Below are 16,263 nucleotides of genomic sequence, written 5' to 3'. Positions count from 1 at the left end.
TTTCAACTTTGTGAAGAACCAGCTTTTCTTTAAGATCTAGGTCCTTCAACATGTGAACAACCGTGTTGTTCAGCCAAAACTAAATTTTCAGTCAAAACTCTAAGCCAATGTTTTTTGCCCTATTACTGGTCCTCTTGGGAATTGAAATATTCTTGGAAATGCAGCTTGAAGGAAAATTCTTCCTTTGCAGCTCCTTTACATATCAGACATTTTTTCCTATTCAGAGAGATAAGCTAAATCAAACCTGCTTTCGTGCAAAAATCAGTTCTCCTTTGGGCTCCCCTCAGAAGGACAGCTTACCAGGAATGTGGGCACCTCCATATGTGATATTCACGTCGTAATCTCCCGGAGCAAAGGGAACGTACTCTGCACTGCAGCTGCCATCTTTGTTGTCTCGGCAGTTTATCTTTGACTCGGACGGTCCCTCCACAGTTATGCCGAGACCCCCAATTCCTGCCCCTCTGCGAAGTGTGAGAAATAAGGCCAAGTTGTACTAGTGGTTCACGCCAGTCTGCTTATTGCCAAAATTCATGTAAATCCCTCTAGAAACTACCCAACCTAGCCAACTGGACTCAACTACTGTGATACCTCTCACAGTGTAATATAAATAAAAACAGCTTTCACCCCTCCTTTCCAACACTTACCCTTCATTTGTTTATCTTATCTAATTGTATTGGCTGGGAATGAAAGGACAATTCTGGTATGTGACTTGTGACCAGTTTTAATAGGAATACTTCTAATATTTCACTTGACTATGACATCAGCTCTACATTACTCAATTATCAAGTTAATGAGCTTATATCTAGGCCTGCTTTGCTCAGCAGTTTTATGACTATTATCAACAGCTTTTTGGTGCTTTTAAAAGCATACCTGGTCTTCCTCTGTAATATAAGTCTCTACAGAGGAAGATGCCTCACAAACCATGAAATAAAAAGCCTCTCAGAAGTTGGGAAATCATAAGTAAGAACTTACTTACAAAACAGAAAGAGACCCACAGACTTATAAAACAAACTTATGGTTGCTTGGGGGAATGGGTAGTTTGGGAAGATCACGTACACACTGCTATATTTAAAATAGAAAACCAACAAGGACCTATTGTATAGCACACGGAACTCTGTTCAGTGTAATATGGAAGCCTGGATAGAAGGAGGTTTGGGAGAGAATAGGTTCATATATACGTATGGCTGAGTCCCTTTGCTGTTCACCTAAAACTAACACAACATAGTTAATCAGCTATACCCCAACACAAAAGAAAAAGTTCAAAAAAAAAAAAAGAGTTGGGAAACCATGATACACCTATAAAATGTTTTGAGAGCACTTAAAATACCTAGGGCTACTCTCCTTTTACAGAGTCAACACATGAATCCAGGCCTTTGCTTACCTGGTAACCACCGTGAAGACATTGGGCTTGTTGGTGAAAGCCTCCTTCAATCCAGGTCCTTGAGCTTGAACCCGAGAAGGCTGGCAGCCTTCGGTCACAGCCACTTTAAAGGGACTATTTGGGACAGGCACGTCATCGTAGGTTACCTCCACTACATGGAGGCCTGTTCAATACAACACAGAAAAATTTACTTGCACAAGAGCCACTTGTTTGCAGAAAATAGCACTCTAGCATTCAAGTCTATGTGCTACCTCAAGCTATTCAGAAAGGACAGGTTAAACAAATAGCAATGCTAGTATGATTTGAGTTTAAAAAATACAAACTGTTTATGCTTTTGTTCACTTGGCAATCACATGCCAACCCCATTTCCTAACACACACACAAGGCCTGTCCAAGCAAATATCCCTAACTTTATTTTCAAGACAGTCATCTTAAACACACCATCTTCATATGGCAAAATACCCAGTCACTAATCAAAAGACAAAGGAAAGCCATAAAATAGAAAAGCATTCACGAAGAGACCGAAAATATCTACTCCATAATGTCCAGGGATTACATACACAGGGAATGAGGACATATGCTGCTTATATTTTTTTATGATTTTATGATTTATCAAAAATTTTAATAATTCCTAATATTAAGAAAGAAGCTGGACTTCCCTAGAGGTGCAGTGTATATGAATCTGCCTGCTGATGCAGGGGGCTAGGGTTTGATCTCTGGTCTGGGAAGATTCCACATGACAAGAAGCAATTAAGCCCATGTGCCACTACTGAGCCCATGGTTGAGAGTCCGCAGGCCACAACTACTGAGCCTGTCTGCTCCAACTACTGAAGCCCACATGCCTCGAGCCCATGCTCCTCAACAATGAAGCCACTGCAATGAGAAGAGTAACCCTTGCTCGCCACAATTAGAGAAAGCCCACACAAAGAAAGCAACAGAAGACCCAGCACAGCAAAACAATAAATACATTTTAAAAAGAAAGAATCATGTTAAGGAATTGCACAAATGAGCAACATGCCACGACATCACCCCATAACCTGCTCAGATGAGTCTGAGGCTAAAGTCAGCCCAACTGTTGTTACACAACAGAGCCAAAAAACACCAGGCCCCAAGCAGGCAGAGGGCTCTGTTGGGGAGGCAGGTTTCCACGTTCCCCAGTCACTGTGCCCATACTTCTGCTGAGGCAAGCAAAGCACAGGGGGGCAGGACTTAGCACCAGTCACCGGGAGAGGCGGTCTAGCACAGCTCTAAGCAAGAGTCGTGTTCCAAGAAGACAACTCACCTTTCTCAAAGGGCGTGTATTCCACCTGGTAGGTCCCATCAGCATTGTCTGTGACGAAACACTCCGTGGAGGCTCCAGAGGGGTTGGCAATGTGGGCCTTGATGTGGTCGCCTCCAACCTGTGTCAGGGGCCGCGAGTCCACCGTGAAATCGGTGGTGGCTTCACGAAACACATCTGCAGAACAATCACACAGGTAAGAATGTCACCAGCTGGGACTTCCCTGCTGCTCCAGTGGCTAAGACTCCAAGCTCCCAATCCAGGGGCCCGGGTTCCAACCCTTGTCAGGGAACTGGATCCTCTGTGGGTTCTGCATGCTGCCACGAAGACCCAGCACAGCCATACAAATAAATTAAAAAAAAATATTTTTTAAAAAGAATGAATACCTTGAACAGAGGCTGTCTCAGCAGTCCAGTGATTAAGAGTCTGAGCTTCTTATTATAAAGCAATTATCCTCCAATTGAAAAAAAAAAAAGATTTCGAGTTCCCATGGTAGGAGGCTCGGGCTGGACCCTTGGTCAGGGAACTAAGATCCCACATGTGTGGTGTGGCCAAAAAGGAAAAAGACAAAAAGAATGTAGCTAACACCTCATATTCGGCAGCAAACCCTAGAGGCATGGTTCTCAGCACTTTATTCTAGTTTCAATGAGTGCCAGTTTCTTTGTCTCAGAATCAGGAATATTAATACCCGGCCCCCAACCTTCAATCTCCCTGGCAAAAGATGATTCTTCCAGGGTAGGCTCCCCAAGTAACAACATAACCACCTGCCCACTTCTTGAGAGAAACGTGAGATTCAGGACAGCTCAAAGGGTGAAGACAGCAAGGGTGGTATCAGCCAGCAGCACATTTAAACCTTTTTCAGGTAACTGCCAAAAATGCAATATGTTCTGTATCTACATTTGAAAGAAAAAAAAAATCATGATCTCTAGCTTTGCCAGAAAGGAAAAAGGCGGGGGAAATCTGCTGACAGTGCCGGGATTGTGAAGAAAGGGGGGCTGGGCAGCAGAAACACCACGCGCTCACCCCTCCGCTCTGGTCTCCTTTGCCACTTGCTGATGCAGAGACCACGGGTGAGTTTTCTGCTACCTGGCCTGATCTCTGCAGACATTTGAGTTTGCAGCCCTGACTTTGGTGGCCTCCTCCTTTTTTCATGAAACCTACCTTTTCCTTCTATTCCTGGCCCAAAGACTTTGACCCTGCTGGTGTCCACGGCGGGCTCCACCTTGACCCTGGTGGGGAAGTGCGGCACCAGCTCCCCGCCGTACTTCATGGTCAGCGTGTACATGCCGGCCGTCAGGGGCACATAGGTCACCGCGTAGGTACCATCTTTGTTGTTCTCGATACAGACTTCGGCTTTTGCCCCTGAGTCCGAGACAGCTTCCAGGCCCAGGGTCCCTGGCCCAGCTTCCGAACAGTCCACGCTGAGCAGCCCAGCCTCACCCACCTTCCCGTGCTCAAGGCCCGGGCCAGACGCCACGACTTTGGAGGGGTCAAAAGGCATTTCAATGTCAGCTTTGAAGGGAGAGCCAGGTATGTGGACTTCTTCGAAGAGAATGTTGACGAAGTACTCCCCGGGCTTTGTCGGGAGGTAGGAGACGGAGCAGGTCCCATCGCCATTGTCTGAGCATTCAATTTTGGCCTCGCACGGGCCTTCTACGGTTAGGCCGAGACCTCCAGTTCCAGCTCCTTTGGTGTCAATGGTGAACTCGGCAGGCTTGCCCACAAGACCACCTTTGAGGCCAGGACCATGGGCCTTCACCTGTTTGAACACAGAATAAAAGTCAGACTTGGCTTTATGCTGGTGTTGGCCACTCAGCAAGCCCTGCTTTAAACAGCCAAGCCTGCACTCAGCACTCAACTGCCCTTGGATGAAGTCGTCCTTCTCCCCGGGGACTAATGTGTCACACTCGCTCACCCACAGTGCCAAGTCACAGCCATGTTTCATTCAATGGATGCTGAAACGGCTGACAAAGGGAGACCTGCCTGAACCCACTCAGCGCAGATGGGCCCGGCAAAGGCGTGGTCCCCTCTGTCCTGCCAGCCTCGCCTGCAGTGCCGGAGCTGGACACCTAGCATCCAGCCCAACAAACGCACTCCAGTTTCCTGGGCTGAGCACTCGCTGAATGGCTTTCATGGATTTCACTGTGGCTTCGGCTGCTACACCTTCCTCAACAAATTCAACATAATAAAAAACTGAACTGTAATGGTGAATACATGTCATTATATGCTTGGGCAAACCCATAGACTATATAACACCAAGAGTGAACCCTAACATAAACTACAGACTTTGGGTGACTACGATGTTCGCATGGATTCATCCACTCTAACAGTTGTAGCAGCCTGGGGAGGATGGTGACCATGGGGAGGTTACATATGTGTGGCAAGGGGAATCTCTGTGCCGCCCTCTCAATATTACCATGAACCTAAAATTGCTCTAAAGAATAAAGTCAGATTTAAAAAAGAAAAGAAGAACATTAAAAAAAAAATGCTTTTAAAAGAGGGAGCGGATAGGGCTTTCATGTGAGATTCAACAAATGAGCCACTTTTATAGGCTTCACGCCATGCAGAACACTGGAAATACTTTGGAACCTTTGACTCAGGGCCACAAGGAAGAAATGATAATGAGAAGAATCTACTTTTCTTTGTATTAGCCAAGTTTCATTATAATAGCTTGTGTAGGATGAGCTCACTGCATGTGCCAGACGCCAGACTGAGGCCTCCACACCCACCATCTGACCTCACCCTGAAGGCCCACTTTGCAGGGAGTACCGTTATAATGCTGATAAATGAAGGACAGGAGTCCCTCACCAAAGGTTCACAGCCAGAGCGAGAGCAGGAGCAGGACTAGGACCCAGCTTCGCACAGGACCCTTCACGCTGGATTACAGGAGACAGAGCTTCTATCAGTCACTGAGAACTGACTTATGGGCTTGTTTTCTTTTTTGTTAATCGTTTTAGAGCAGTTTAATTTAATGGGCATTGTCTTTTTTTTTTTGGTGGGGGTGGGGTGTATGCAGCATCTTAGTTCCCTGACCATGGACTGAACCTGCACCCACTACATTGAGGGCAAAAAGTCTTAACCCCTGGGCCACCAGGAAAAACCTAGAACTGCTTTTGACTACAAAACAATTTTCTAAGGGCTTTCACCAAGCGGAACTGAAGGACTGTTACATCTGCCAAGAGATGACACGTTCTGGAACAGAAATGAAAAACTGACCTTGGTGGGATCAGGTGGCAGCGAGGCCTCCACCATGTAAGGGCTTCCAGGCACAGGATGTCCGTCATAGGTCAAGTCGATGGCGTACAGCCCTTCCTCCCGTGGGATGAACTTGGCTGTGCTGCTCTCCCGGCCTGCCCCGGGTGCCACCAGACACGGCACAACCTTCCTTGAGGGGCTTAGGATCGTCACGTCCAGCTTCCCCTGGCCTCCTGCTCCCCTGGTGTCCACGGCGAACTCCTGGTCCTTCCCAACTTCGACTCCTGCAAAGAGAAACAAGCCAGAGGGATGAGCTGACTCTGCAGGAAAACCACTGCTGAGAGCAGAGATGGTTCCTTGGACACAGAATGTTTTCTCAGCTTCGGCAACAAACGTTGGTTGACTCAGGATGAGAGGCAAGACTGAATATGAATAATCAGCATTCTAGCCTCAATAATAACCAGTACAAGAAGATGAGGTAACCACTGATGGTAATGACAGTCATCATTCACTGAATGCATTTTATATACCAGGCATGAGGACAGTATATCATCTCTTTTAATTTTCATCACAACCCTGCAGTGTATGTATTAGTAACCAAAGAATTTAACAGATAGGGAAACTGAGACCTGGGGGGCAGAGGGTGTGAAGTGAGTTGTCTGGGGTACCTATCTCACAGCCCACAAAGCTGGGACACTGATCTAAATTGACTTGGCCCCAGGATCTGCAGTCAGTTATAACCTGATTCTGTTGCCGCTTCTCTGCCTACTTTCATTATTAACTTTGCATCAAAACACTCTCAGAAGCCAATGTTTTATTTACTGGTTCTTGGCAGCAAACTCCATTCTACAGCCAAAGAAGGCAGAAGTCACAGAGCTGGCCAACGCAGAGGCACTGAAGCAGGTCCTGAGAAGTGACTCTCTGTACTGTGCTGATACTTGAAAAGTATTTGCAAAGCAGGGCCACAAAACACCCATGTGTTCCATTTGACAATAACAAGGAAGGGACTTTGAATCAAAACAAAAGCACTGGGCGCCCAGGACCCCTAGCACAACCCAGGGAAGTCCTGACTGGGGCAACACAGGGCATGCCAAGATGAATGGTATCAAGCCACAAACAAAGAGGCCTCAGAGAGCCGCATCCCAAAGACTCTTTCTAATTGGCTTCGTCCTCATCCTAGTCTGAGTCAAAATCCTCAGTGTCTTGGAGAAAGGAGTACCAAGGAGACATGTGAAGGATTAGACAGTGGCTGCTCCCCAGGGACAAAGTGAAGTCGCTCAGTCGTGTCTGACTCTTTGTGACCTCGTGCACTGTAGCCCACCAGGCTCCTCCATCCATGGGATTTTCCAGGCAAGAATACTGGAGTGGGTTGCCATTTCCTTCTCCATGGGACAAAGTTCTTGCTTCAGAGCCCCTGGATCTGGGAGCTGGACTCACTCACAATTTGTGGGTCACAGCACCCTGAAGGCAGTCTCCAAGCATTCTCCCAAAACCTGGAGAAACCCTCATAAGCACAAGAATGCTGTCCTACGGGTGTATACAGAGCCCCACGTGACCCCTAAACTAGGAAAACACATGCCACTGAAATGCAGCCAGGCTGGGGCCACACCGACAAAAGGATCGAGGTATGAAAGTTCTTCAAGATACACTGATGCAAAAAGCGAAGCTGAAGATATGCAGACATCTCAGGGCAACTTTAGTGCTAAGTAAATATTGCTAAACATTTTCTGTTGGCAGTTCAGTACAGATGCATCAGGTGGCCAAAGTATTGGAGCTTCAGCTTCAACATTAGTCCTTCCAATGAACACCCAGGGCTGATCTCCTTTAGGATGGACTGGTTGGATCTCCTTGCAGTCCAAGGGACTCTCAAGAGTCTTCTCCAACACCACAGTTCAAAAGCATCAATTCTTCGGCACTCAGCTTTCTTTATAGTCCAACACTCATATCCATACATGACCACTGGAAAAACCATTGCCTTGACTAGATGGACCTTTGTGGACAAAGTAATGTCTCAGCTTTTTAATATGCTAAGTTGGTCATAACTTGCCTTCCAAGGAGTAAGTGTCTTTTAATTTCATGGCTGCAATCACCATCTGCAGTGATTTTGGAGCCCAGAAAAATAAAGTCAGCCACTGTTTCCCCATCTATTTCCCAGGAAGTGATGGGACCGGATGCCATGATCTTCGTTTTCTGAATGTTGAGCTTTAAGCCAACTTTTTCACTCTCCTCTTTCACTTTCACCAAGAGGCTCTTTAGCCCTTCTTCACTTTCTGCCTGAGGGTGGTGTTATCTGCATATCTGAGGTTATTGATATTTCTCCCGGCAATCTTGATTCCAGCGTGTGCTTCCTCCAGCCCAGCGCTTCTCATGATGTGCTCTGTGATCACGTGTTAAACTTGAGAAGCTGAACGAGCAGCGGGTCAGTGCCTCTATGATGCTATTCTCTTTACTTGATCATTGATTCATGGAGTTTCATTGAGTGAAATGAGCTTGTACTAATAAGATCCCTAACAAGCTAAAGGAACATCTGGATGGGAATAGGGAGATCCATCAGAGTTGTGGTTTCTGAGTGCCTGGGAATGGGTTTTTACGCTCAACTGTTGACCCTAAGGTGGATTCAGTGGTCAAGAACAGTTGGTACGATAGACATTTACCGGAAAGCGGAATGCCTCCAATTCTCCTTGTCATGAAAACCTTCCCTGTGAGGCCAGCAGTTACTGAGGGCGGCCTCTGAGTCAGCTCCTGAATTACTGGCTCATTTAATTCTCACAATAGGCCTGTGAGTCTTCTTCACCCACCTCCACAGAACAAAGGAGAAAAGGGAGGCTTAGTGAGGTGAAGGGACAGGCAGGGTCACAGAGCTACTCCACAGCACGGCCCTAATTCAATCGCGAGTCTGCTTGACTGCAGTCTCATATGGCAGAATTTGCTCCTCTGCGAATTGTCTTTGAAGGGACTCTGACTGCTCTTCAGTGACCCGTCTCCCCCTCCACTCCTGACATACTTACTGTTTTCCAGTCCATTAATTTTTATCCTGCTCAGATCCAGCGGAGCAGCCACACCCACGGTGAATGGGCTTTTGGGGATAGGGTCGCCACCGTATGTAACCAGAACCTGCATGTTGCCCTGGAACAAGAGAGAAAACCAAGGACACATGTGGGTACCAACAGACTCACTTGATGTTTCAAACTGCCTTCCAGGATTTTCATTCTTCCCAGAGATGCAGGGTATGTAACCCCAGCAGATTTAGAAGGTATCTCAGATATATCTAAGTTTTTAGCCCCATGGCGAGAATGACATAGAAATCAGCCAAAAAAAAGAAAAAAAAAGCAACTATCAACAAGAGGGACAGCTTCAAGAGTACACCACTGAGCTGTGCTTTCAAGCATTTCCTCAGTTCCATCTGAGAATGGTGTTAAGAGGTGGTCACCATTTTTCCAGGAAATAAAACTACAGCTCAGGGAGGTGAACTCACTTGTCCTAAGTGTAAGCCAGGCCTCACACCTGTGGCAGCTGAACCTGAATCCCCGAAGCTCTGCCACACAAGCTCCTCATCGAACTCACGCCCAGCCCAGCCAAAGGCAAGGCAGGGGTTGCCTGGGGGCCTATAACTGAACAAAATCTTTCTTTCCCATGACCTGGGATTTCAGGCCACTACGCTACAAAAACGAATTTGCAAGAGTTCGCCTGGGGCTGTTCTAAGACCCCCTGCACAGTATGGAAACTCCCACAACGATGTCAAGGAGAGAAGAGTTGCCAGTGAGAAGGCAGACTGTGCCTATGGGCTCAACAGGCACCCCGCCAGCAGTACTGTGGCCGAGGAGGCATGGCCAGTCCTGGCCCACTCACTGCTGGCTTCCTCTCGTCATGGTCGGCTGAGTGCCTCTATCCACACCAAGGCCCCATGAAAACCCACAGCTGTCTCACTGGATTAAGGTTGTCCTCACCCTCAAACATCTGGGTATCACGTTAGAGGACATGGGAGGGGAAGAAGCAAGGGGGAAGGAAGGATGAATCGCCAGAGGGCTCGCTGGAATTCAGCCCCCACTGAAAGCTGTTACGGATGGAGTTTTAAAAGGGTGTAGCTTTTGACTTATGGAATATTTTCTTATACTCCTTTTGTAATAAAGAAGCAGGGAGAAGCCAAGATAAGAATGAGGTGCCTCTATGAAAGAGGGAGTATTGACTTTCTAGGACGGATTCTGCACAAAACCACAGGGTCCCCTGCTCCAAGAGTGTCACATCTCAAGGCTCCCCTGGTGGTCCAGTGGTCGAGACTGTGCTCCCAATGCAGGGGGCCTGGGTTTGAATCAAGGAACTAGATTCCCATATGCCTCAACTAAGAGTTCTCAGGCTGCAATAGGATCCTGCATGCCACAATTAGGGATTCCCTGGAGGCTCAGTGGTAAAGAATCCACCTGCCAATGAAGGAGACGTGGGTCCCATCCCTGGGTTGGGAAGATCCCCTGGAGAAGGAAATGGCAACTCACTCCAATATTCTTGCTTGGGACATCCCATGGACAAAGGACCCTCACGGGCTACAGTCTACAGCGTCACAGAGTCAAACACGACTTTGTGACTAAACAACGAAGACCCAGCACAACCAAAAATAAATAAATAAATAAATAAAATATATACATATATATATATAACCAATAGGGCATTGGGTCCAAAAGTCCTTTCTGAGAGGGCAAGTCAAAACCTGAAGCTGCCCTGACATCTGCTACTTACCCACTTTCCAGCAGCTCAGCCGAAACCCAACAAGGCTTACAGATACAGGATCGAGTCTCAGAATGTTTTTAGAAGAACCTATGATCTTGTGATCTTGACCAGTGAGCATGGCCATGTACGTTCTCCTCAGGAATGTGGAGAACTGAAAACAAAGATGCTATCAAGCTGGGGTCGCCAGTGCTAAGGCTTCCATCAGCCCTGATAAGCATCAGCAGGAAAACAATGACCTACATAGCACTGAGTGTCCTAATGAGAAAATGGCATTCACCTATGAGAGCTTCCCTTTTACAATTACTAATAATGAACCCTCGTGAGGACAGAAAGAAACCATAGGGAGCATCCAGGGCAATGGACGTTCCAAAGTCCTCTCTGGGGGTGCAAGTCAAAACCTGTCCTGATGTCGGCAACTTAATTTCTAGGAGCTCTGCCGAAACACAAAAGGGTATATAGACACAGGGTCTGAAAGAAGCAGACATGGGGATGAAAGGCCACACAAGAACCTGCCCTAGAGAACCTCGCACCGCCAGGGCGGTTCTCATAGGAAAGATTACATCTCCACGGATGTGTAGCCCCCAGTGCAGGGGAACACCCACACCATTCCCTCATTCTGCCCCACTGCACTCCAGCGAGGTCCTCACTGATAAGGCCCAGGGTAGGAGTGATGCTTCTCAGTGCTTTGGCAGAAAACATTGCCCTTTCTCTCTTACAAATGGCTTTTCTCACACAGGGTGGGTTCTGCTTCAAGAATGAAGGGGGACTTCCCTGGTGACCCAGTGGCTAAGAGTTCACACTTCCACTGCGGCGTGTGTGGGTTTAACCCCTGGTTGGGGAACAAAGATCCCGCATGTCAGACTGTGTGGCCAAAAAACAATAGTAATCATTGTTTAAAACTGTTTTGAAAAATGAAGGATTCTCAGAGGTTTGGAGTGACTGTTTAAAACACTAGGCAGAAGTAGCGGAATCTAGTTTTTTCTACAGGAGTATATGCTCCACAGACCCTAGAGGTGTAGGCATGAATCAAAACAAAATTTTAAACAAGTAGGCATAAATTCATACAGAGAGGTAGATTTGCAGGCCCTTATTGTCGAGGACAAACAGCAAAGCATGTGGCATGACAAAATACTGTCTGTATTCCTCTATTTTGTAAAAGGGAGTAATTTAGAGCTTGAAGTACCGCTTCAGGATTGAGGGACTAAAAGCTCTTTGAGAAAGACCCCACTGTACCCCCTTGTAAAAAAGGGTGAGGTAAGGCAAAAGAACCAGCAAGGATAAACAGAGGTGTGGCAATTCTTTCCCTCTGAGTAACTAACAAAAGACTCAAAGGCAGCTGGTAAGGAGGGGAGAATGTCTATGGAGAGGCAGACACTAGGTCCAATTTCAAGAGCTCAGCATTTCTCTGCTAAAACCCAGAATGGAGGCGGGAAATTGGGGTGGGGAGGGACGGCAAGCATCCTGCCAGTGCTTGGGGAAGCCTCCCGGCCCTTCTGGTAGAACCAGCCAGGTTTTGTGTCGGCGTTCCTAGAGAGGTTCACAAGGAAAGGGTGAATCTCTTCCTCTCACACAGGAGCCCAGATCCGAGCTGAGATTATCCCCTGGTGTCCAAACTGACCCAGCCCAGGCAGGCAGGGGCCCTACCTGCTGGGTGGGTGTGTATTTAACGGTGTGAGAGTAGTCATAGTTATCGATGATATCCAGATCCTTCACGGCATCGCCAGGGCCAGGGCTGCTGAACTGCACGTTGAGTGGGGCCTTTCCGGCCCCCTTGGTGTAGACAGTGAAGTGGGTGGGTTTCCCGTTTTCCACACCTGGGAGGAGACAGTGAAAGGAGGAGACAGGCTCAGCCGGAGGAGTTTCACTTTTAGAACCAGTCTGACAGGTTCATCAGCAGCAGCTTCCAGAATGCAGGAGGTGGAGACAGGGGCTGGCGCTCAGCCACACCAGAAGCTCAGCTGAGCTCAGCCTCTGCTGAACTGAAGCCCAGACAGGGTGCCTGCTGTAGGGGAGGCAGGTCACTTCCGGCCCTGGGCCCACTGGGCCCACTGCTTCCAGGGTGAGCTCGCGCACACACCCTCTTACCTGCTTTGCTGAGCCCCGGGCCTTCTGCCTTCACTTTGCTGGCGTCGTGGGAAGGGTCGACCTTGACTCTGAAAGGGCTGGTGGGGATTTCCTGTAGCAGAGATACAGTATCAGGAGGAAAGTCAGTGAAGCCATTGCCTGAGCTTAAACTTCTGCCCAAAGCAAAGAGGGAGACCTCAGCACTTCCAGCCTAGCGGGTGGTGAGTAACTTGTTACATGCTAGCATCAGGTAAGGGCCATCAGTGATCACTCATGAATCCCTGGATCCCTGACCTCACAGTTAAAGGGCCTGAGTGTCCAAAAACTACCCTGACAACTCTCAGCCTTTAATACCAAATGCTGAGTACTTTTAGGATGCAAAAACACTACCAAGAATAAAACCTCAAACAACAATACATGGGATCGGAGGAAGGAAATGTCCTTCAAGGACAGCAGAGAGCTAGGGTTTGAGGAATGCAAGGAACTGATTAGCGAGGCACTGACTGTAATGCTTCCAAAAGAATCCTTCAGGGACTTCCCTTGTAGTCCAGTGGTTAAGACTATGCTTCCACTGCAGGTGTCAATGGCTTTGTTCCCTGGTTGGGCAACTATGATGCCAAATGCCAAGTTTCCTGGCAAAATATTTTTAAAAAAATAATAAATCAGATATTAGGGGAAAAAAAACCTTGCACTATAAAGGCAGGATAGGTCAAATGGATGAAGTCAACTCAAGACCAATATTTGAGGCACGGAGCTTTCTCCTGAGGTCCCTATGTTTATGTAAGATGCATCTGAATTAACAAGATTCCGTGGTTCCTAAAATGGGTACTGCTCCTCCTGGTCTCCATTATCACATGTAAATATGAACCCTATTTGAAACTTCTAAACTCTTCTTCCTATAAAGGCTGAGGCCAAGGTCATTGTTTCAAAGACAATGAAGTAGAATACAATCTAGAAATTCATTACATTTCATTCAAAAACCTGATGATAGTTTATTAAAATCTAACTTCTTTCCAGAACCTGGCTTTCAACCACTGACTGACTATGCACCCCTACTTTCATTAGAAAGCGGTAACATTTTAGTTTTGGGTGTTGTTATTCCTTCTTGGTTTTAACCAACCAGAGAGAAAAACTACTGGGCAGAGTTCTCAAGATATTTTCTCTGTTGCTAAAAAAAAGAAGGAAATACACACACAGGTGGCCAGAAAGAACCCATGCCCACACACCTGAGAGGCAAAAAGAACTTTGATAGTGTATCGCCCAGCGGCAGGAGGCACATATTTGACAGTAAATGTATCATTGGCGTTGTGAATAATGTCAAAATCCACGTCTTCTTCCTCGTCACTTAACACCCGGGCATCACATTTAATGCCAACGCTGACATCACCTGGAACAGACCAGCCTATTAGCACTGATTTACAAGAAACAGCACGTCGCATGCAATCACTTCCAGCTCAAGCTCACACCGCAGAAAAGCAGCTGGGAACTTTCCAGTAAGTAACCTGAGAAAGGGATGGTATTCAAATCAGGGTTTTGGGGAAGGAATGGAGGATTAGCAAAGATCTCACCACCGAACTGACTCAGACACTCATTAGATGAACAACCATGTATTCAGGTGGACTGTTTCTCGGTTCAAAGTTCATTGCCCTTGAACCGTTACAAAGAGAACTTCCTTCCCAAGTAGCAATAAGGAGTGCACTAGGTGAAGCCCCCTTTCACCTTCGCCAGCCTCAGTACAGTCCACGGTGAAGTGAGTAGGCTCATGTGCCTTCAGTCCACTTCTCTCCACTCCTGGCCCAAACACTTTGACCTTCTGGGGATGGCTACCCTGTCCGATGCTGACCTAGAGAGGACGGGGAGAAAAGTTGTGATCAAGTTCTTCTCCATGTGGACCCAGTAAAGACACCATCAGTTGTTAGAACGTTATACGTGGGGGCAATCTACAGCACCCAGCCCTTTAGGCCACGCCATCTTCCAAGGCACACCAAGCATGGTGTTTCCATGTATCTGCCTTGACCATCAAGCATGGAGCCCAGACCTGCCTCAGGACCAGGCTTTTTCATACCATGACCAGGATTCCACTTCATAACCTACCCTGTAAGGGCTGTGCGGGATGTTGACACCTCCCCAGACCACGGCAATGGTGTGCTTGATGGCCTTAACTGGGGTGTATGAGCAGGCGTAGGTGCCATCCATCCGGCTCTTCATCTGGATGTCAATAGGCTGGCCATCCCCATCCTGCAGAAGAGCAGGGGCCAAGTACAGAGCTGGCTCTCACACTGTCTCCATCAAACAGGGTCATGGGTCTTCCCAAATCACCACTCACTCATCCAACCAAATTTCATGGAGTGCCTATGATGGGCCATGTTCTCAATACAATGAACACAAGTGATAAAACACTACGTGCATCTATTTATCTTTAATTACTAACAACCAATGGTTTCCCAAAAGAAAGCCATGGTCACTCAGTGCTTCTTAACTGTAATTCTGCATTTAAATCCTGGGGCCAAAATTCAATTAAATGAGAGAAACATATTTGCTACACTCTTGTTTACAAACCCTCCCATCACAGCCACGCTAAAGGACATTTATGGGGGAGATCTGAAACAGACAAGCCTGATTTCCACAGAACACAAATCATAAAGATGAGAAAAGCACCTTGCTTTACATATTAGAATCCCCTTTAGTCCTCACATAAACCCTTTGAGATAAATAATCTTTTTTGCAACGTATGAATGAGGAAACTGAAGATCCAAGGGACTGGTCACTCGCTGTTATATGTATCCCGTTACCTGACAATTCCCTGCACAGATGGCAGGTAGAAACTTACCTGAGCAAATATCTTTAAGGGAGCTTTTCCGGCATCCTTAGGATCCACGGTGAACTCAGCCAGGTTGTTGACAATGCATCCGGATTTCTCCAAACCTGGCCCATATGCTTGCACCTGGGGCAAAGGGCCAATAGTGACTCTCTTTCTTTGTAATGCGCTAATTACACTATCAGAAGACAGGCGACCAGGGAAGGGGGAGAGAGGAAACTACATCTGGCTTCACGGTACAGTATCCTCTACGTATGAACTTTCAAGTTGTGAACTTCAAAGATGTGAATACGTGTGCCAGTCTCTGTATGCCAGCTGTTGTAAGGCACTACTTGCACCTTTCAAGGTACTGTACTGTATGATTAAAACTGTTTATTTTTTGTGTTTGTTTTTTATGTGCATATAATTTGTGTGAAAAGTATTATCTATTACAGTACATACATACATGAATGCTCAGTTGTGTCCAACTCTTTGCAACCCCATGGACTGTGACCCACCAGGCTCCTCTGTCCATGGGATTCTCCAGGCAAGAATAATGGAGTGGGTTGCCATGCCCTCCTCCAGGGGATCTTCCTGACACAGGAATCTAACCTGCTTCTCTTACGTCTCTTGCATTGGAAGGCAGATTCTTTACCACTGCGCCACCTGGGTAGCCCTACAATAGTACAGTACCATATAGCTGATTGTGTTAGTGAGGTACCCAGGATAACATCCTTCAACTTATGAAAGTGCTCTCAGAACAGAACACATTTGTATGTAAGAGACTTACTGTACCTACATAACAGGATGGTTATGGTAATTAAA

The 16,263-nt window shown here is 47.0% G+C and overlaps 1 protein-coding gene across 2 annotated transcripts in view; it reads right to left on the bottom strand.

Moving 5' to 3' along the window:
• The window catches only part of FLNB (filamin B), a 138,973-nt gene that overhangs the window by 41,331 nt on the left and 81,379 nt on the right, over window positions 1-16,263 (bottom strand). For both annotated transcript variants that reach the window (XM_052647481.1, XM_052647489.1), the window contains exons 13-24: window positions 15,472-15,585; window positions 14,736-14,879; window positions 14,361-14,484; window positions 13,868-14,028; window positions 12,663-12,753; window positions 12,222-12,391; window positions 8,864-8,981; window positions 5,877-6,139; window positions 3,822-4,419; window positions 2,664-2,837; window positions 1,382-1,544; window positions 301-461 (exon numbers count right to left, since the gene is read on the bottom strand). In XM_052647481.1, the coding sequence (XP_052503441.1) occupies window positions 301-461; window positions 1,382-1,544; window positions 2,664-2,837; window positions 3,822-4,419; window positions 5,877-6,139; window positions 8,864-8,981; window positions 12,222-12,391; window positions 12,663-12,753; window positions 13,868-14,028; window positions 14,361-14,484; window positions 14,736-14,879; window positions 15,472-15,585 (2,281 nt within the window). The remainder of the gene's footprint in view (window positions 1-300; window positions 462-1,381; window positions 1,545-2,663; window positions 2,838-3,821; window positions 4,420-5,876; window positions 6,140-8,863; window positions 8,982-12,221; window positions 12,392-12,662; window positions 12,754-13,867; window positions 14,029-14,360; window positions 14,485-14,735; window positions 14,880-15,471; window positions 15,586-16,263) is intronic.

The sequence above is a fragment of the Budorcas taxicolor genome, chromosome 1 (assembly GCF_023091745.1).
Source record: "Budorcas taxicolor isolate Tak-1 chromosome 1, Takin1.1, whole genome shotgun sequence".
NCBI classification, from domain to species: Eukaryota; Metazoa; Chordata; class Mammalia; order Artiodactyla; family Bovidae; genus Budorcas; species Budorcas taxicolor.
The sequence above is the reverse complement of the archived record's forward strand: the minus strand, read 5'-3'. Positions and strand labels throughout refer to the sequence as shown.